The 22,438-nt window shown below is 50.6% G+C and overlaps 1 protein-coding gene across 2 annotated transcripts in view; it reads right to left on the bottom strand.

Moving 5' to 3' along the window:
* dnajc27 (DnaJ (Hsp40) homolog, subfamily C, member 27) overlaps positions 1-18,054 on the bottom strand; it is a 29,802-nt gene extending 11,748 nt beyond the window's left edge. Inside the window, exons 1-3 of one of the 2 annotated variants that reach the window (XM_080200915.1) lie at positions 17,897-18,054; positions 6,100-6,182; positions 2,255-2,324 (exon numbers count right to left, since the gene is read on the bottom strand). In XM_080200915.1, the coding sequence (XP_080057041.1) occupies positions 2,255-2,324; positions 6,100-6,182; positions 17,897-17,971 (228 nt within the window). In that variant the 5' untranslated portion in view covers positions 17,972-18,054. Of the gene's footprint in view, positions 1-2,254; positions 2,325-6,099; positions 6,183-17,887 lie in introns of both variants that reach the window. The other variant, XM_080200914.1, reaches the window with a different exon arrangement.
* Between the last annotated feature and the right edge of the window lie 4,384 nt (positions 18,055-22,438).

The following is a 22,438-nucleotide window of genomic DNA, read 5'->3' as shown; positions in this document are numbered from 1 at the left end:
GTTGTAAATGCACCTAGTTTGGGGGCGTTTAAGAGGTCCGTGGATAGATTTATGGATGGAAAGGGATTGGTTTAGGTTAGAGGGTCATTGCTTTTCTCTTAATTGGTCGGCGCAACATCGTGGACCAAAGGGCCTGTTCTGCGGTGTAATGTTCTATGTTCTAAATAGCAAAGCAGGCTTGAAGGGCTGATTGGCCTCATGCTCCTACTTTCTATGTTTCTAAGTGGTTAGAAAAAATGTTTCCTTTCTCAAACTGGTGGCATAGGTGCTCGATTAAATAAAGGAGATTTCAGGCCGAGAGGATAAGCATTTTTCACAAAGAGAATTGAGATGATGGCCTAGTGGTACTATCGCTAAACTACTATCCAGAAACTCAGCTAATGTTCTGAGGACCCAGATTCGAATCCCGCCATGGCAGATGGTGGAATTTGAATTCAACAAAACATGTCTGAACTTTGCATCTATCAATGACCATGAAATCATTGTCGATTGTCGGAAAAACCTATCTGGTTCACTAATGTCCTTGGGGGAAGGAAATCTGCCGTCCTCACCTGGTCTGGCCTATACGTGACTCCAAGTCCAAAGCAGTGTGGCTGACTTGCAACTGCCCTCGGGCAACTAGGGATGGGCAATAAATGCTGGCGAGCCAGCGACAGTCCCATGAATGAATTAAAAAAAGAATTTAGTCATAGGATTGGTGATTAAAGCAGAGATTAGATCAAAATTTAATAATGGGTCAGTCAGGTGGTTCATGGAATCGGGAAATAAAGAAATATGGGAACAATTTGGGTCCGTGAGATTAGGATTCTGCTTGAAAACAAACAACACAGATAAGATAAAAGCAAAATACTGCAGGTGCTAGAACCTCAAACAAAAACAGAACATACTGGAAAATTTTAGCAGGTCCGACAGCATCTGTGGGGACAGAACAAGCCAATGTTTCGAGTCCAGCTAACCCTTTGTCACAGGTAGGACCAAAGAGAATCAGCAGAGATTTATACAATGGAGGGGGAACGGTGGAATGGGACAAAGGGAATGAGGATACAGAAGGTTGAGAAGGTGCTGAAAGTCTCCATTAAATGTGAATGACAGAACAGAGGTCCAGATGGTGTACGGACTGCCTTGGAATTATTGGAATTGCTCTGAAAGGGGGGAATTTTGGGGGGGCATGAAGGAAAGCTGGAATGGAGAAATGAAAGTGAGAAAGAAGGATAATAAAATGGATGAATGAGATGAAACTAAATGAAATAAAATAAATGGAAATAGGGTGAAGGTGGAGGGGAGAGTTCACATTCTGAAGTTGTTGAACTCAATGTTCTGTCCGGAAGGCTGTAAAGTGCTGTTCCTCCAGTTTGCGTTGGGGTTCACTAGAACATTGCAAAAGGCCAAGGACGGACAGGAGAGCAGGGTGGTGTGGTGAAGTAACAAGCATCAGGAAGGTCTGGGTCCTGCTTGCGGACGGACCAAAGGTGTTCAGCAAAGCGGTCACCCAGTCTGCATTTGGTTTCTCCGATATAGAGTAGACCGCATTGGGAGCAGCGAATGCAACAGATCAGATTCAACCTTCTGGACTGAACACTGACAACTTCAGAGCGTGAACTCTCCCCCTGACTTCACCCTATTTCCATTTATTTTATTTCATTTAGTTTCATCTCATTTACCCATTTTATTATCCTTCTTTCTCACTTCCGTTTCTCCATTCCAGCTCTCCTTCCTGCCCCCCTCTCCCCACTCCCCCCTTTCAAAGCAACTGCCACATTCACAGGCAGCCCCTAATGTTCTGCCATTCGCACACACTGATCGTTTAATGGACACTTTGAGCACCTTCTCAACCTTCTGTATCCTCATTTGCATTCCCTTTGTCTCTCTCTCACACACACACACACACACACACACACTAAATCTCTGCTGATTCTTTGCTCCTAACTGATGATGGATCATCTAGACTCGAAACGTTGCCTTTAATCACACAGACTTGCTGGATTGTTGACCCATCGCTTGTTGGAATACCCAGGTCATTTTTATGTAAAAGATCACATACTCCAATCTGAAAACCAAGAGAGTTGCTATGGTTATGCATTCACCAACATCAAAACAGATGAACTGGTCATCTCATTGCAAGCTGCCATGTGTAAGCTGCCTAGTGTTTGCCTACATAACATTGACTGTACATTACAGATTGGAAAGCAGTGTTATACTTCGCTGGAGGTGAAAACAGCCATACAAATTAATAATCTTTATTTCTCTTACGTACCTCATAGAAGAAAGGATGACCCGCCATATCAAAGATGTTAACTTTAATCTCTCGATCTCTCAGCTGCACCCTGAGGGAAATAAAACAAAATCAAACCACCTGGTCAGCAACTTTACCTGAGCTCAATTACACGCAATTACATTTATACAAACCACACCTTCAATCCACTTTCCAAAGGCTCCAAGAGACTGGAAACGTCCCAGTGGCCTGTGGGACTGCAGCCTCCCTCACCTGGGAGAGCGACCCCAGAGCTCTGTGAGAACATAACCTTCCTGGCCGGGCAGAGTGTTCCCAAAGCTCTATGGGACCAGAGTCTGCATGGTCTGGGGGGGGCATTAACCCAGTGCCCCATTATTTAGAGCCTCCTCCAGGCTGGAACACAGCCTCCCAAAATCCTCTACGACTGGATCTCCCCATTTTGAAAGTCCAATTTCCCAAGGATCTGCAGTTCCATATTGCAGCTATCACTCCTTTCAACGGATCATCTTTTGGATATCCATATTACAATGAAGTTGTAATGATTTTGTAAATCAAACAGAGATATTAATAACAAAGACATGAGCTGATAAATCAGAATTTACCAATAACTCACTGTCAACACTTAATAAAACTTATGATGTACAAGGTGTCTTTGATAGTCCATTTTTACTGTCAGAATGTCAATGACATGTAAATCAAGGAAATCTGGTAATTAGGAATGTGTTCTGTTGTATATTTCTTTTGAAAGAAATTAACATTGGAAACTGTGGACAGGTGCAGACAGTTTAACTGGATGATATAATTAGTGGTTTAGGTATGTTGATAAGCAGGACAACAAAGTGGATAATACTGACGTTATCTATTTTGGAGCAAAAATAGGAAGACAGATTATTACTTGAAAAACTGTAAATTGAGAGAGGTGGATACACAGTGGGACTTTGGAATCCTTATGCATCAGTTGCTGAAAGTAAGCGCGCAGGTACAGCAGGCAGTAAAGAAGTCAAATGTTATGTTGGCCTTCATAGCAAGAGAATTTGAGTATATGGATCGGGATGTTTTGCTACAATTGTTGGTGAAGCCACAACAGGGGTATTGTGTGCAGCTCTGGTGTCCTTTGGAAGGATGTCCTTGCTATGGAGAGAGTACAGTGAAGGTTTACCAGGCTGATTCCTGGAATGGCAGGTCTGTTAGCTAAAGAGACACTAAGGCATTTAGGATTATATTCATTGGTTTTAGAAGAGTGCAACAAGTCCACAGCAGATGCCATCTCCCTGGCCCTGCACTCAACCCTGGGACAACTGGATAACAAAGACACCTATGTCAGATTTACTATCTACAGCTCAGCCTTCAACATCATTATTCCTACAAATCTCATCTCCAAACTCCGTGGCCTGGACCTCAGCTCCTCCTTCTGCAACTGGATCCTAGACTTCCTAACCCACAGACCGCAATCAGTAAGGATAGGCAACAACACCTCCTCCACGATCATACTCAACACCAGTGCCCCACAAGGCTGTGTTCTCAGCTCCTTATAGGCCTCTGACTGTGTGGCCAAACTCCCCTCCAACTTCATTTTCAAGTTTGCTGATGACACGACCATCGTGGGTCCGATCTCAAACAATGACCAGACAGAATGCAGGAAAGAGAGAGAGAATTTGGTGAACTGCTGCAGCAACAATAATCTCTCCCTCAATGTCAACAAAACGAAGGAGAGAGTCATTGACTTCAGGAAGTGTGGTGGAGGACATGTCCCTGTCTATAACAACAAGAACAAAGTGGAAGCTTCAAGTTTCTTGGTGTTCAAACCACCAACAACCTGTCCTGGTCCTCCCCATGCCAACACTACAGTGAAGAAAGCTCTCCAAGCCTCTACTTTCTCAGGAGACTAAGGAAATTTGGCATGTCAGCTACGACTCTCACCAACCTTTATAAATGCACCATAGAAAGCATTCTTTCTGATTCTATCGCAACTTGGTACAGCTTCTGCTCTTTCCAAGACCACAAGAAATTACAAAAGGTTGTGAATGAAGTCCAGTCTATCACGCAAACCCAGCCTCTCATCCCCTGACTCTGTCTACACTTTCAGCTGCCTTGGAAAAGCAGCCAGCATAATCAAGGATTCCACGTAAACCATATATTCTTTCTTCCACCTCCTTCCGTCAGCAAAAAGATATAAAAGTCTTTGGTCATGTATCAACCAACTCAAGAATAGCTTCTTCCCTGCTGCCATCAGACCTTTGAATGGACCTACCTCGCACTAAGTTGATCTTTATCTACACCCTAGCTATGACTGTAACACTACATTCTGCACTTCCTCCTTTCCTTCTCTATGAACGTTATGCTTTGGTGGTATAGCATGCAAGAAACAATACTTTTCATTGTATACTAATACATGTGACAATAATAAATCAAATTAAAAATCAGTACGACAGGGACCTGTGCTGGGCCCTCTATTATTCATAATTTATACAAGCAACATAAATGACTATGAAGGGAGCAGGATTAGTAAAACACAAAGATTGGTCAGGTGGTTAACAGTGAGGTTGAAGTCTTGGGCTCCTTGAGACAGAAGGCATGGTCAAACAAACAGTGAAGTAGCAGATGGAATTTAACCCTCAAATGTGTGAGGTGATATACTTTGGAAGGAGTAATTTGACAAGGAAGTGTTACTTACGTGGCGAAAAACTGCAGCAGGCGACGGTGCAGAGGGACCTCGGGGTCCTTGTGCATGAGTCACAAAAACCCAGCTTGCAGGTGCAGCAGGTGGTCAGGAAGGCGAATGGGATGCTGGCCTTCATAGCGAGGGGGATTGAATATAAAAGTAGGGAGGTCTTGCTGCAGCTGTATAGGGCATTGGTGAGGCCGCAGCTGGAGTACTGTGTGCAGTTTTGGGCGCCGCACCTGTGCAAGGATATTTTGGCCCTGGAGGGAGTGCAGAGGAGGTTTACTAGGCTGATACCGGAGTTGAGGGGATTGAGCTATGAGGAGAGGCTGAATAAACTAGGCTTGTACTCGTTAGAGTTTAGAAGAATGAGGGGAGATCTCATTGAGACGTATAAGATGATGAATGGGATGGATAGGATAGAGGTGGAGAGACTCTTCCCGCTCAAAAAAGACAGTAGGACTAGGGGGCACAGCCTCAAGATAAAGGGGAGGCGGTTTAGAACGGAGTTGAGGAGGAACTTCTTCACTCAAAGGGTGGTGAATCTCTGGAATTCTCTGCCCGTTGAAGTGGTGGAGGCTGCCTCGCTAAATATTTTTAAGAAGCGGGTTGATGGGTTCTTGATAAGAGAGGGGATTAAGGGTTATGGGGAGAGGGCGGGAAAGTGGAACTGAGCCACGACAGATCAGCCATGATCTTATTGAATGGCGGGGCAGGCTCGAAGGGCTAGATGGCCTACTCCTGCTCCTATTTCTTATGTTCTTATGTTCTTATGTAAGTGTTCAATGCATGGCTTGACATGAGAAAGTTCTGGATTTTGCCTACAGTTTTTAAAACCCTGTGGAATGTTGTTTGGAGAGGTTTGGCTCTTGAATTGGGAAATTAGAGGGATGTGGAATTGGGTAAATTTAAACATACTGTGTATAGCCATTAAATTAATTCCAGTAGACTTTCTTGTATGTTTTACTGTTGATTGAAAGTGGGCGTGGGGTGGGTTGGGGCAGAGATGGGGTGTGGGGAAGCGAGCACGGGGACAGCTTGAACTCTGTGGCTGGAGAATGAATCTCTAAATCCATTTCAAATCAATAATAATAACAATGCATTCTTGCACTTAAATCACAACCTAATTATTCATCATCCAAAAAAATTATTATAACCAAAATCAGATCACTTATAATGGGGAGAAAATTAACACAGTACGCACTTTGTAACTCCATAGTCGATTCCAATGGTTGCCAAATATTTTGGGACAAACCTCTTCTCACAGTATCGTTTAATGATACAGCTCTGGAAAAAATCATAATTACCTTTAGAAATTTCGTCTACATCTAAAAAGCACCACCTACCTGAACCACTCAGATTCCATCCGTGGCCAAGACCATGTAGCCCAGGTTAAAAAGGAAGTACAGGAGAGTGAAAGAGAAATAAAAAGCCTCAGATGTTTTCACTGTAATAAAGTAGGACACACAAAGTCACAGTGTTGGTGGTTCATGAAAAGCACTGGGAAGACAGATGTGATAAAACAGGATAAATCAGTGGGGTTTGTTAAAGTGATAAAGGAAAGTCCAGTTGAAGCCAAAGAGGTCTGTACTCGTTGGAGTTTAGAATGCTGAGGGGGGATCTTATAGAGACTTACAAGATAATGAAGGGGCTAGATAGGGTAGAGGTAGAGAGATTCTTCCTGCTTAGAAAGGAAAACAGAACTAGAAGGCACAGCCTCAAAATAAGGGGGGGCAGTTGAGATCAGAGTTGAGGAGGAACTTCTTCACTCAAAGGGTGGTGAATCTCTGGAATTCTCTGCCCACGGCTAATGTTACACCGCTGTTTAAAAAGGGTAGCAGGCAAAAGGCAGGGAATTATAGGCCGGTTAGTTTAACGTCTGTTGCAGGAAAAATGCTTGAATCCGTCATCAAAGACGAACTAGCGAGGCATCTAGAGAAGAATTGTTTGATAGAGCAGACGCAGCACAGATTCGTTAAGGGGAAGTCATGTCTGACGGATTTATTGTAATTCTATGAAGATGTGTCTAGTGCGGTGGATAGAGGGGAACCGGTGGATGTGGTGTTTCTCGATTTTCAGAAGGCGTTTGATAAGGTGCCGCACAAAAGGTTGTTACAGAAGGTTAGGGGGCATGGAGTTGGGGGTAAGGTGTTAGCGTGGATTGGGGATTGACTGTCAAATAGGAGGCAGAGAGTGGGTGTCAATGCGTGCTATTCGGATTGGCGGTTGGTGACTAGTGGAGTGCCCCAGGGATCGGTGCTGGGGCCTCAGCTATTTACCATTTATACAGATAATCTGGAGGAGGGAGCCGAGTGTAAGGTGTCGAAATTTGCTGATGACACAAAGATAAGTGGAAAAGCAAATTGCGCGGAGGGTGTAGAAAGTCTGCAGAGGGATCTAGATAGGCTGAGCGAGTGGGCGAGGACCTGGCAGATGGAATACAATGTTGGCAAGTGTGAGGTTATCCACTTTGGTAGGAATAATAGTAGGAAGGACTACTACTTATAGGGCAAAAAGCTGCAGCATGCTACGGTGCAGAGGGACCTGGGGGTCCTTGTGCATGAGTCGCAAAAACCCAGCCTACAGGTGTAGCAGGTGGTCAGGAAGGCAAATGGGATGCTGGCCTTCATAGCGAGGGGGATTGAATATAAAAGCAGGGAGGTCTTGCTGCAACTGTACAGGGCACTGGTGAGGCCGCAGCTGGAGTACTGTGTGCAGTTTTGGTCGCCGCACTTGCACAAGGATATTTTGGCCTTGGAGGGAGTGCAGAGGAGGTTCACTAGGCTGGTACCGGAGTTGAGGGGGTTGAGCTATGAAGAGAGGCTGAATAGACTGGGCTTGTACTCGTTAGAGTTTAGAAGGATGAGGGGGGATCTTATTGAGACGTTTAAGATGATGAAAGGGATGGATAGGGTAGAGGTGGAGAGGTTCTTCCCGCTGAGAAAGGACAGCAGGACTAGAGAGCACAGCCTCAAGGTAAGGGGGGGTGCAGTTTAGAACAGAGTTGAGGAGGAACTTCTTCACTCAAAGGGTGGTGAATCTCTGGAATTCTCTGCCCGTTGAAGTGGTGGAGGCTACCTCGCTAAATATATTTAAGACGCGGGTAGATACGTTTTTGGTAGGCAAGGGGATTAAGGGTTATGGGGAGAAAGCGGGAAAGTGGAACTGAGCCACTTCAGATCAGCCATGATCTTACTGAATGGCGGGACAGGCTCGAACGGCTAGATGGCCTACTCCTGCTCCTATTTCTTATGTTCTTATGTAGGTGCAAAACAATGTACAGCCTGGTCAGAGGTTCAATGATAAGAAAGTGCCAGAAACTTGTGTACCAGGAGGTATAGGTAAAGAGTTAAAAAATACCGGAGGGGAGGGGCGGGTAGTAATATGTGGAATTCAGGGTGAGAAGAGTAATGTTCTAGATGAGTGTCCAGTGTGAAGCGGTGCAATGGCAATAGGGGTAATCAAGAATTGTCCAGGAATACAGTTTATCTTCAGTAACAATACAGCTGGATCACAAGTGGTAGTGATGTCTACCATGGTTGAAAAGCCACCGGAAAATCCAACAACCGAGTTATTAAAGGACACATATATGTGTATATAGTCATAGAGGTTTACAGCATGGAATCAGGCCCTTCAGCCCAACTTGTCCATGCCGCCCAGTTTTTACCACCAACCTAGTTTCAATTTGACCCATATCCCCTCTACACCCACCTCACCCAGAAAACTAAATGCTTTTTAAAGGACAAAACTGTATCCGCCTCTACTACTGTCTCTCGCAGCTCATTGCAGACACTCACCACCCTATGAGTGAAAAAATTGCCCCTCTGGATCCTTTTGTACCTCTCCCCTGTCACCTTAAACCTATGCCATCCAGTTTTAGGTCTTGCCAATGTCTTCTACAACTTCAACAAGACAATCCAACTCCTGTATTCAATGTTCTGACCAATGAAACCAAGCATGCCAAATGCCTTTTGCACCACCCTGTCCAACTGTGACTCCACTTTCAAAGAACTATGAACCTGTACTTCTAGATCTCTTTGTTCTATAACTCTCCCCGATGCCTTACCATCAACTGAGTAAGTCATGCCCTTTACCTGGCTGATTTAGGGGATGGTGGGACTGATGTTTGAGGAGAGATTGACTAGGTTAAGATTGTTTTCGCTGGAATTGAGACAAATGAGGAGGGATCTCATTGAGACTTATAAAATTCTAACAGGACTAGACAGAGTAGGTGCAGGGAGGACATTCCCAATGGTGGGGGAGTCCAGAACCAGGGGTCACAGTCTGAGGATTCGGGATAGACCAGTTAGAACACAGAACACTACAGTACAAACACTACGGCCCACAAGTTCCGCTGATCACATCTATACCTACCAAGCCATAGAACTATCTGTAACCCCCAATCCCATTAAATCCCACATACCCATCCAGAAGTCTTTTGAAAGACCCCAGTGAGTTTGCCTCTACCACCACCGACAGCAGCTAATTCCACTCACTCACCACCCTCTGAATGAAAAACATATCCCTAACATCTCCTCTGTACTTGCTTCCCAGCACCTTAAACTGGTGTCCTCTCGTAGCGACCATTTCAGCCCTGGGAAATAGCCTCCGAGAATCCACCCTATCTACTCCTCTCATCATTTTATAAACCTCTATCATGTCGCCTCTCAACCTTTGTCTCTCCAGGGAGAAGAAACCAAGCTCCTTCAACCTATCTTCATAAGGCATGCCTCCCAATCCAGGCAACATCCTTGTAAATCTCCTCTGCACCCTCTCAGTAGCTTCCAAATCCTTCCTGTAGTGAGGCAACCAGAACAGCGCACAGTACTCCAAGTGGGGTCTGACAAGGGTCTTATAAAGTTGCAGCATTACCTCCCGAATTAGGATGGAGATGAGAGGACATTTTTTCAGCCAAACTGGTGAGCCTATGGAATTCATTACCACAGGAAGTAGTTGATTCCAAAACATTGAATGTATTCAAGAGGCAGATAGAAATAGCACTTGGAGCGAATGGGATCAAAGGTTATGGGGAAAAAGTGGGATTAGGCCAGTGAGTTGGATGATCAGCCATGATCGTAATGAATGGCAGAGCAGGCTCGAAGGGCTGAATGGCCTCCTCCTGCTCCTATCTTCTATGTTTCTATGTTAATGATAAGAAAGTTAAAGTTCAATTATCAGAAACCATTTTTTGATCAGATAGTTGAAAAAGAACAAGGTGGGGGATGGAATGGATAATTTTGGCTTGGGAAAGTTGGCAGAATTACAAAATTAAAACAGAAAGATAAAGAAAAAACTATTGCATCAGAAAGCGTACACAGAAGAATCTGAGTGTATAATCGAATATTATTACCTTAAAAATGATGTCTTAATGAGGAAAAGGAGACGTCTACATATTCAGGTGGATGGAAAATAGACAGGAATTCATCAAGTGGTATTGCCGGTAGGGTATAGAAAGGAAGTGTTGTGGGTATCATGTGAGGTACCAGGAGGAGGTCATTTGGGAGACAGGAAAACTCAAGAAAAAACACAAAAACATTTTTATTGGCCTGGACGGCATAAAGGTGTGGTTGAATTCTGCAGACATGTCACACATGTCAGATCATAGGGAAACTTCAAGCGCTGATAAAATCCGCACCCTTAATACCCATTCCAGCATTTGAGGACCCTTTTACCAGGGTCTGAATTGATCGCGTAGACTCTCCCCCTAAAACAAAAAGTCAATATCTATTGACCATAATGGATGTGTTTTCTTGATTTCCAGAAGCAATTCCGTTATGCAACATCACAGCTAAAAGAACTGTAAAGGAGTTACTTCTATTTTTTACTAGAAATGAACTACTCCCTGGGAAATACAATCAGATCAAGGTTCAAATTTTACCTCAAAGTTATTGAAGGTGGTTACGGATGGTTGAGGAATAAAATTATTTAAATTAACTGCGTACCATCCAGAATCACAGACAGCGTTAGAATGGTGGCATCAAACTTTAAAGACAGTGTTCAGGGCTTATTGTCAAGACTATCCAGAGGATTGGGGTAAAGGAATTCCATTTGTACTCTTTGCAATGGGGGATGCACCGAATGATTCAACTAAATTCTTTGATTTGATTTTTGTCACGTATTAGCATACAGTGAAAAATATTGTTTCTTACGCGCTATACAGGCAAAGCATACTGTTCATAGAGAAGGACAGTGGAGAGTGCAGAATGTAGTGTTACAGTCATAGCTGGGGTGCAGAGAGAGATCAACTCAGTGTGAAGTAGGGCCATTCAAAAGTCTGACAGCGGCAGGGAAGAAGCTGTTCTTGAGTCGGTTGGTACGTGACCTCAGACTTTCGTATCTTTTTCTCGACGGAAGGTGGAAGGGAGAATGTCTGGGGTGCATGAGGTCCTCAATTGTGCTGGCTGCTTTTCCAAGGTAGCAGGAAGTGACCAGAAGGCTGGTTTGCATGATGGACTGGGCTACATTCACGACCTTTTGTAGTTTCTTGCAGTCTTGGGCAAAGCAGGAGCCATACCAAGCTGTATTACAACCAGAAAGAATGCTTTCTATGATGCATCTGTAAAAATTGGTGAGAGTCGTAGCTGACATGCCAAATTTTCTTAGTCTTCTGAGAAAGTAGAGGCATTGGTGGGCTTTAACTACAGTGTCAGAATGGCGGGGGGACCAAGATAGGTTCTTGGTGATCTGGACATCTAAAAACTTAAAGCTCTCAACCCTTTCTACTTCGTCCCTGTTGATGTAGACGGGGACATGTTCTCCACTATGCTTCCTGAAGTCAATGACAATCTCTTTTGTTGACATCAAGGGAGAGATTATTGTTGCCACAGCAGTTGACCAGATTCTCGCTCTTTTTCCTGCACTCTGTCTCATCATTGTCTGAGATCTGACCCACTATGGTGATGTCGTCAGCAAACTTGAAAATTGAATTGGAGGGGAATTTGGTGTATAAGGAATATAGCAGGGGGCTGAGAACACAGCCTTTTGGGGCACCAGTTTTGAGGATGATCGTGGAAAAGGTATTGTTGCCTACCTTAGATTGTGGTCTGTGGTTAAAAAGTTCAGGATCCAGATGCAGAGGGAGAAGCCAAGGCCCAGGAATTTGGAGATGAGTTTCCTGGGAATAATGGTGTTGAAGGCTGAGCTGTAGTCAATAAATAGGAGTCTGACATACGTGTTTTTGTTGTCTAGGTGTTCCAGGGTTGAATGCTGGGCTAGGAAGACAGCGTCTGCTGTGGACTTATTGCGGCAGTAGGCAAACTGTAGTGGATCCAGGCAATCATGAGGCTGGAATTGATTTGATTTATTATTGTCACTTGTATTAGCATACAGTGAAAAGTACGGTTTTTTTGCACACTATACAAAGGAATTCATGCCATGACTAACGTTTCAGTTCACTTGAACTGATGTTTTCTCATGCGGTAAGAGGACCACTTAAACTGATCAGAGAAATTGTTGAGTCAGCATTCTGAGACTACATTATTGGATTATGCATCAACTTTTACTGAAGACTGAATAGAGCTGGTGAGTTGGCACTACAAGATTTAAAAATGATGAAACAGGAAGTGGATAAGAAATCAAAAATTCATATTGTTGCTAGTGGGGATAAAGTCTGAGTATTACTACCAATGATAGGTAAATCTTTAAAAGCAAGGTTTAGTGGGCGTTATCAAGTTGAAAGGAGTTGGAATGAGGTGAATTATTTGATAACAACGCCAGATAGAAGGAAAGCTCTCTGAGCGTCCTGTGAATATGCTCAAACAGTATTTTGATAGGGAAGGAAAGCAAAAAGGAAATGTGTTAGTGGCTACAACACAGAGGGAAGAACCAAATCCAGATGATTCTAAATCTGACATTCCTCAAATTAGATTGAATAATGAGGAAGTTATCAGAAATTGGAATAAATTATTTAGAGTTACTTTCCAGAGGAAAATCAAAATGACCTGAACAAGTTATTAAGATCACATGGAGAGAGATGTGGGAATAAGCTGGGAAATAGTCCATGATGTAGATGTAGGAGATGCTGTTCCAATTAAGCAACATCCTTCTAGGCTTAACCGTTTAAAGTTGAAAAAGATTCAAAAGGAGATTAAAAGCATGTTTAAAAATTATATATTTGAAGCGAGCTGCACTCACTCATCATGATAGTACCAAAACCAAATGCCATCCATTGTGTGCAAACTATAGAAAAGTTACTGCAGTTATGAAATCCGATATATATCCTATTCCTCAGTTGGAGGACTGTATTGAAAAGATGGGACAAGCAATTTTTATCTCCAAACTTGACTTACTCAAAGGTTACTGGCAGACACCTTTATCTGAAGAGTAAAGCTAATATCAGCTTTCATAACACCAAATGGTTTTTACCAGTTCAAAGTCATCCCATTCAGAATGAAAAACACCCCAGCCACATTTCAAAGATTAACCAATAAGGCTATTTCAGGATTAGCCAATTAGTCTGGTGGTTTTTAGTCAGACATGGAAAGAACATTTGGAGCACCTGGTGGAACTGTTCCATCGACTTCAGATGCAGGTTTGGTGGTAAATCTGATTAACAGTGAGATTAGAAAAGCCCAAGTCACGTTCCTCGGCCATACAGGTGGACATGGACAGATGGCCCCATGGGTTGGGAAGACGAAGATTACTGGGGAGTTCCCAAATACCATCGACAAGAAGGGAAATGCTGAGATTTCTGGGCCTGAGTGATTTTTAAAGGAAATTTGAGATGAATTTTAGCAGTGACTGACTGCTGAAGAAGCGTAGCAAATTTCAATGAGTGGCAGAGTGTCAGCAGGCATCTGACAGTCGGAAGGCTGTGTTTAACACTGCCCCTGTTGTCCACACCAAATTACGTAAAACCATTCAAGGCGGCTGTTGATGCGAGTGATGAGGGCGTTGGTACCGTGCTCTTGCAAGAGGATAACAAGAGGATAGGACTGCCTATTGAGTATTTTTCCAAAAAGCTAAATGATTATCAGAAGAAATATTCAACCACTGAAAAAAGAGACCTTGAGTGTGGTGCTGGCATTGCAAAATTTTAACATTTATGTTGTCAATTATTCATCGATTATAATTATGTACACTGGTTACAATCCACCGATGTTTTTCAACAAATTTAATAGAAATACTAGACAGTTTAGATGGAGTTTATTATTGTACTATTTAATTTGAAAATTATACATGTGGCAGAAAGACAGAAGGTGATTGTTGATGTCTTGTCATAAATGATATAAAAGAATAAACTTTGTATCCACCTGGCAAGACTGCTATTTAAGACTTGAATAGCAGGTTACTGGTAAAGATTTGCATTCTCATCAGTAATCTGTAAACTGTCTGTGCTGTTATATGCTCTGTCTGAGGCCAGAACTCTCCATTCACCTGACGAAGGGGCAAACCCCGAATGCTTGTGAGTTTACTATCAAATAAACTGGCTGAACTTGAACCTGGTGTTGTGAGACTTCTTACTGTCCCAGTCCAATGCCGGCATCTCCACATCACAAGTGGTGTTCCTCAGGGATCAGTGCTGGGACCTTTGCTGTTTGTAATATATATAAATCATTTGAAGGAAAATGTAACTGGCTTGATTAGTAAGTTTGCAGACAACACAAAGATTGGTGGATTTGCGGATAGCGATGAGGAACATCGGGGGAAAGATACAGCGGGATATAGATCAGTTGGGGACTTGGCCAGAGAGATGGCAGATGGAGTTTAATCCGGACAAATGTGAGGTAATGCAGCTTGGAAGGTCGAATACAGATAGGAAATATATAGTAAATGGCAGAGTATTGATAGGCAGAGGGATCTGGGTGTACTGGTACACAGGTCACTGAAAGGGGCAATGCAGGTGCAGAAGGTAGTCAAGAAGGCATACGGCATGCTTGCTTCCCCACCCCTTTCTCCCTCCACCCTCCCTACCTCCTCCAACACCTTTCCCCCGATCCTCTCTCCTCCCTACCCCTCCCCCCACCCTCCCTTCTCCCTACCCCTCCGTCCACTCACCCTTCCCCACCACCCTCCTCCCCCATCTCCCCAACCACCCCTCTCCCCTCCCCCTCCCCACTCCCCTACACCCCCCTCCCCCTCCTCCCCCTCTCTCACTCCCCTGTCACCCACCTCCCCTCTCTCAACCCCCCCTTCCTCCCCCCCTCACCTCCCCTCACCCTCCTCCCCCTCTCCTCCCCTCACCCTCCTCCCCCTCTCTCACTCCCCCGTCACCCCCCTCCCCCTCTCTCAACCCCTCTCCCCCTCCCCGTCTCACCCCCTCCCCCCTCTCAACCCCTCTCCCCCTCCCCGTCTCACCCCCCTCCCCCTCTCTCAACCGCCCTCCCCCGTCCCCTCCCCTCCCCCCACCTCCCCCTTCCCCTCCCCCTCTCTCGCCCCCCCAACCCCCTCCCCTCCCCTCCCCCTCTCTCATCCCCCCTCCCCTCTCTCCCCCCTCATCCCCCTCCCCCTCTCTCACCCCCCTCTCCCCACCCCCTCTCTCTCTCATCTCCCTCCCCTTCTCTCACCTCCCTCCCCTTCTCTCACCCCCCTCCCCCTCTCTCACCCCCCTCCCCCTCTCTCACCCCCTCCCCTTCTCTCACCCCCCCTCCCCCTCACCCCCCTCCCCCTCTCTCACCCCCTTCCACCTCCCTCATCCCCCCTCACCCCCTTCCACCTCCCTCATCCCCCCTTCCCCTCTCTCACCCCCTCCCCCTCTCTCACCACCTCCCCTTCTCTCACCCCCCTCCCCCTCCCCGTCTCTCAACCCCCTCCACCTCTCAACCCCCCTCCCTCACCCCCCCAACCCCCTCCCTCACCCCCTCCCCCTCTCTCACCCCCCCACCCCCCCTCCCCCTCTCTCACCCCTCACCCCCCTCCCTCTCTCTCACCCCACCTCACCCCCTCACCCCCCTCCCCCTCTCACTCCCCCTCACCCCCCTCCCGCTCTCACTCCCCTCACCCCCCTCCCGCTCTCACTCCCCCTCAACCCCCTCCCCCTCTCTCACCCCCCCTCACCCCCCTCCCCCTCTCTCACCCCCCCTCACCCCCCTCCCCCTCACACCCCCCCTCAACCCCCTCCCCCTCTCTCACCCCCCCTCACTCAACCCCCCACCCCCCTCACCCTCCCTCCACCCCTCTAACCCCCTCACCCCTCTCTCACCCCCCTCCCCCACTCTCACACCCCCCTCCCCCACCCCCCCAACCCACTCTCACCCCCCACCCCCTCCCTCACCCCCCTCCCCTCTCTCACCCCCCTCTCCCTCTCTCACCCCCAGCCCCCTCCCCCCTCTCACCCCCAGCCCCCTCCCCCCGTCACCCACCCCTCACCCTCTCCCACCCCCTCTCTCACCCCCCCTCACCCCCTCCCCTCTCTCACCCCCCCTCACCCCTCCCCCACTCTCACCCCCCTCACCCCCCTCACCCTCTCTCACCCCCCCCCTCACCCTCTCTCACCCCCCCTCACCCCCCTCCCCCCTCCCCTCTCTCACCCCCTCTCTCACCCCCCTCAACCCCCTCCCCCTCTCTCACCCCCCCCTCCCCCACCCTCACCCCCTCTCCCTCTCTCACCCCCCCTCACCCCCCTCCCCCTCTCTCAGCCCCCCTCTCTCACCCCCCTCCCCCTCTCTCACCCCCCCCCAACCCCCTCCCATTCTCTCACCCCCCCTCAACCCCCTCCCCCTCTCTCACCCCCCCTCAACCCCCTCCCCACCCCCCTCCCCTTCTCTCACCCTCCCTCACTCAACCCCCCACCCCACTCACCCTCCCTCGACCCCTCTAACCCCCTCCCCCCACTCTCACATCCCCCTCACCCCCCTCCCCCACCCCCCCACCCACTCTCACCCCCCACCCCCTCTCTCACCCCCCACCCCCTCTCTCACCCCCTCCCCCTCACCCCCTCCCCCTCTCTCACCCCCCTCCCCCCCTCACCCCCCTCAACCCCTCCCCCTCTCTCACCACCCCACCCCCCTCCCCCTCTCTCACCCCCCTCCCCCTCTCTCACCCCCCCTCACCCCCCTCCCCTCTCTCACCCCCCCTCACCCCCCTCCCCCTCTCTCACCCCCCCTCAACCCCCTCCCCCTCTCTCACCCCCCCTCAACCCCCTCCCCCTCTCTCACCCCCCCTCAACCCCCTCCCCCTCTCTCACCCCCTCCCCCTCTCTCACCCCCCCTCAACCCCCTCCCCCTCTCTCACCCCCTCCCCCTCTCTCACCCCCCCTCACCCCCCTCCCCCTCTCTCACCCCCCCTCACCCCCCTCCCCCTCTCTCACCCCCCCTCACCCCCCTCCCCCTCTCTCACCCCCCCTCACCCCCCTCCCCCTCTCTCACCCCCCCTCAACCCCCTCCCCCTCTCTCACCCCCCTCACCCCCCTCCCCCTCTCTCACCCCCCCTCACCCCCCTCCCCCTCTCTCACCCCCCCTCACCCCCCTCCCCCTCTCTCACCCCCCCTCAACCCCCTCCCCCTCTCTCACCCCCCCTCACCCCCCTCCCCCTCTCTCACCCCCCCTCAACCCCCTCCCCCTCTCTCACACCCCTCCCCCTCTCTCACCCCCCCTCAACCCCCTCCCCCTCTCTCACCCCCCCTCAACCCCCTCCCCCTCTCAACCCCCTCCCCCTCTCTCACCCCCCCTCAACCCCCTCCCCCTCTCTCACCCCCCCTCAACCCCCTCCCCCTCTCTCACCCCCCCTCAACCCCCTCCCCCTCTCACACCCCCCTCCCCCTCTCACACCCCCCCTCACCCCCCTCCCCCTCTCACACCCCCCCTCACCCCCCTCCCCCTCTCACACCCCCCCTCACCCCCCTCCCCCCCTCTCACACCCCCCCTCACCCCCCTCCCCCCCCTCACACCCCCCCTCACCCCCCTCCCCCCTCTCACACCCCCCTCCCCCCCTCCCCACACCCCCCTCCCCCCCTCCCCACCCCCCCCTCCCCCTCTCACCCCCCCCTCACCCCCCCCCCTCTCCACCCCCCCCTCCCCCTCTCACCCCCCCCCTCACCCCCCCCCCTCTCTCACCTTGCCCACCTCCGCGTTCCCCAGGCTGATCACTTTCACTCTGAGCGGTTTCTTCTCGCTCCGTTTCTGGGCGCTGGTTTCCATGGTGACCGCCCGCCGGCCGGGCTCTCTCCGCGGGCCCCGGTGCCGCCTCCGCCTGGGGCCCAGCCCCCGGTCCCCGCTCCCCGCTCCGCTCCCCGGTCCCCGGCCCGCCTTCTCCGAGGCTCCGAGACCCGGGCGCTGCCCTCAGCCTCTCCCGGCCTCAGGAAGCCGCTTCTCGCGAGACTGTCCGCGCGGCGACTGCCACTGGATCCAGTGCCCAGAGCCAGAGCACCCCCTCCCCTACCCAGAGCACCCCCCCCACCCCTACCCGGAGCACCCTCCCCCCCCCACCCCACCCACCCCTACCCGGAGCACCCTCCCCCCCCCACCCCACCCACCCCTACCCGGAGCACCCTCCCCCCCCCACCCCACCCACCCCTACCCGGAGCACCCTCCCCCCCCCACCCCACCCACCCCTACCCGGAGCACCCTCCCCCCCCCACCCCACCCACCCCTACCCGGAGCACCCTCCCCCCCCCACCCCACCCACCCCTACCCGGAGCACCCTCCCCCCCCCACCCCACCCACCCCTACCCGGAGCACCCTCCCCCCCCCACCCCACCCACCCCTACCCGGAGCACCCTCCCCCCCCCACCCCACCCACCCCTACCCGGAGCACCCTCCCCCCCCCACCCCACCCACCCCTACCCGGAGCACCCTCCCCCCCCCACCCCACCCACCCCTACCCGGAGCACCCTCCCCCCCCCACCCCCACCCACCCCTACCCGGAGCACCCCCCCCCCCCACCCCACCCACCCCTACCCGGAGCACCCTCCCCCCCCCACCCCACCCACCCCTACCCGGAGCACCCTCCCCCCCCCACCCCACCCACCCCTACCCGGAGCACCCTCCCCCCCCACCCCACCCACCCCTACCCGGAGCACCCTCCCCCCCCCACCCACCCCTACCCGGAGCACCCTCCCCCCCCCACCCCCCACCCACCCCTACCCGGAGCACCCTCCCCCCCCCACCCACCCCTACCCGGAGCACCCTCCCCCCCCCACCCACCCCTACCCGGAGCACCCTCCCCCCCCCACCCACCCCTACCCGGAGCACCCTCCCCCCCCCACCCACCCCTACCCGGAGCACCCTCCCCCCCCCACCCACCCCTACCCGGAGCACCCTCCCCCCCCCACCCACCCCTACCCGGAGCACCCTCCCCCCCCCACCCACCCCTACCCGGAGCACCCCACCCCCCCCCCCGACCGAGCACCCTCCCCCACCACAGCACTCCCCCAGAGCACCCCTCACCCCCCGGAGCGAGCACCCCCCCCCCAGTGCACCCCTTCCCCCCAGAGCACCCCCCCCAAAGTACTCCCCCTCCAGAGCTTACCCCCCCAGCACCCCTCCCCCTCCAGGGCACCCCCGCCCCTGCCGCGCCCCTCCCCCTGGAGCATCCCCCCACCCCCCAGATCATCCCCTTCCCTCACAGAGCAACCCCCCCCGCCGAGCACCCACCCCCGAGCATTCCCCCACAGAGCATTCCCTCCCCACAGAGCACCCCTTCCCCCCACAGATCACCATCTTCTCCCCACAGAGCACCCCCCAGACCATCCCCCCAGCCAGAGCACTCCCCCTCCCAGCGAGTGCATTCCCTCACCACCCCTCCCAGCGAGAGCACCCCTCACACCCCCCAGTGAGAGCACCCCCTCACCCCTCCCAGCATGCTCACCCCCTCACCCCTCCCAGCATGCTCACCCCCTCACCCCCCCAAGCAAGAGCACTCCCTCACTCTCGCCAGCGAGAGCACCCCCTCACCCCCCCACTTAGAGCACCCCTAACCCCCCATCTAGAGCACCCTCTACCCCCCTATCTACAGCACCCCTCACTCCCCCCCCACCACAGCAGGAGCACCCCCTCACCCCCCAGCTAGAGCACCCTCTGACTGACTGAGGTGGGCCGAATGGCTTCCCTCTGCATTCCCTCTCTCTCTGTAGGGTGACACGGTAGCACAGTGGTTAGCACTGCTGCTTCACAGCTCCAGGGTTCGATTCCTGGCTTGGGTCACTGTCTGTGTGGAGTTTGCACATTCTCCTCGTGTCTGCGTGGGTTTCCTCCAGGTGCTCCAGTTTCCTCCCGCAGTCCAAAGATGTGCGAGTTAGGTTGATTGGCCATGCTAAATTGCCCCATAGTGTCCTGAGATGCTTGGTTAGAGGGATTACTGGGTATAATATGTAGGGATATGAGGGTAGGGCCTGGGTGGGATTGTGGTCAGTGCAGACTCGATGGGCCGAATGGCCTCTTTCTGTACTGTAGGGTTTCTATGATTTCTATGCAGGGATTCACTGGATCCAGAGAGAGTTTCTCTCTCTGATTTGCTGCTGTAATGCTCTCAATTCAACCTATCAGCAGCAAACATGGAAGAGAAGCAGCCTCTGATTGGTGGAGCAGCTCCAAGTTGAACCTTGGATGGAAAGCTCGCTCATTGAGAGGAATTTTTAAAACTGCCATGTTTCAGGTGGAGGTTGGCATCGAGGGGCTCTGAGGGCCACATCTGGCCTGTGGGCAGTACATGGACTGGCCAGCTCTACTCTATTCCAACATATTGACCATCCAACTTCCCTTATTGGACTCCCATGTTAAATAATATTATCGGTTTCTCCAAAGGTCCAATCTCCTCCCTAAAAATCTGCTTGTCGTGATCCCCCTCCTCAAAAATAACCTCTGCCAATGAATGCCCAGCTCCAAAATCCTTGGATACTTTTACATTCCAATTCCATCTTTCCCACAATCCCATGTTGGAATCTCTCCAATCAAGCAGATCACAGCAGTTCTGTCACAGTACTAAAAAGGTCTTTATCAAAGTTACAGATGACATTCCACCTACTGTAGTCCTCATGCTTTTTAACCTTATTTGCATCCTTTGACACCATAGAAATTGAATATAAAAGTAGGGAGGTCTTGCTGCAACTGTATAGGGCACTGGTGAGGCCGTAGCTGGAGTACTGTGTGCAGTTTTGGTCGCCGCACTTGCACAAGGATATTTTGGCCTTGGAGGGAGTGCAGAGGAGGTTCACTAGGCTGATACCGGAGTTGAGGGGGTTGAGCTATGACGAGAGGCTGAATAGACTGGGCTTGTACTCGTTAGAGTTGAGAAGGATGAGGGGGGAATCTTATTGAGATGTTTAAGATGATGAAAGGGATGGATAGGGTAGAGGTGGAGAGGTTCTTCCCGCTCAGAAAGGACAGCAGGACTAGGGGGCACAGCCTCAAGATAAAGGGGGGACGGTTTAGAACAGAGTTGAGGAGGAACTTCTTCACTCAAAGGGTGGTGAATCTCTGGAATTCTCTGCCCGTTGAAGTGGTGGAGGCTGCCTCGCTAAATATATTTAAGTCACGGGTAGATAGGTTTTTGGTAGGCAAGGGAATTAAGGGTTATGGGGAGAAAGCGGGAAAGTGGAACTGATCCACTTCAGATCAGACATGATCTTATTGAATGGCGGGGCAGGCTCGAAGGGCTAGATGGCCTACTCCTGCTCCTATTTCTTATGTTCTTATGAAATCAGAGAAACCATACAGTATAGAAAGAGGCCATTCAGCCCATCGAGTCTGCACCGACCACAATCCCACCCAGACCTCAACCCCATATCCGTACATATTTTACCCACTAATCCTCTAACCTACGCATCTACAGTCAATTTTAGCACGGTCAATCAACCTAACTCGCACATCTTTGGACTGTGGGAGAAACCAGAGCACTCGGAGGAAAGCCATGCAGACACGAGGAGAATGTGCAAACTCCACACAGTCAGTGACCCAAGCCAGGAATCAAATCCAGGTACCTGGAGCTGTGAAGCAGCAGTGCTAACCACTGTGCCGCCCTATTTAACATATTTGACCGTACCATTTTCCTCCAAAGCCCCTGCTCCGTGATCTAGCTGGGTGGCACTGTCCATGCCTCATTATATCCAGTTGCAGCCAGAGAACCACCAAAGGTACCTTCTGTTCCCACTTCAGCACACTTACCTCTCATCATCCCCAAGGGTCTATCCTTAATCATGTTAAACATAATTGGTAATCCTAGAAGGAGGCCATTCAGCCCAGTGTCTGCTCCAGCTCTGAGCTTTTCACCTCATGCCATTCTCTTGCCTTCTCCCCAAAACCCTGAACATTGTTTCTATCCAAATAATTATCTAATGCCCTCTTGAATGCCTCAGTTGAATCTGCCTCCAACACAATCTCAGGCAGTGCATTTCAGACCTGAACCATTCGCCGCAGCATGGAAAACTTTTTTCTCATACCACTTTTGTCAATTGTTTTAAATCTGTGAATTCTTATTTCTGTTCTCGAGTGGGAACAGTGTTTTACCATCTCCTCTGTTCAGGCTCCTCGCAATTTTAAAAACCTTTTTCTTATCTCCTCTCAGCCTGCTTTTCTTGAGGGAAAAGATTCCCAACAACCCCAATCTATTTTCATAACAAGTTCAAGAGATTAGGAACTTCATTCTCATAAACCTCTTCAAACTCTCCT

The sequence above is a fragment of the Carcharhinus amblyrhynchos genome, chromosome 12, assembly GCF_965287045.1.
Source record: "Carcharhinus amblyrhynchos chromosome 12, sCarAmb.v2.hapA, whole genome shotgun sequence".
Lineage (NCBI taxonomy): Eukaryota > Metazoa > Chordata > Chondrichthyes > Carcharhiniformes > Carcharhinidae > Carcharhinus > Carcharhinus amblyrhynchos.
This window is presented reverse-complemented; position numbering and strand designations above follow the sequence as displayed.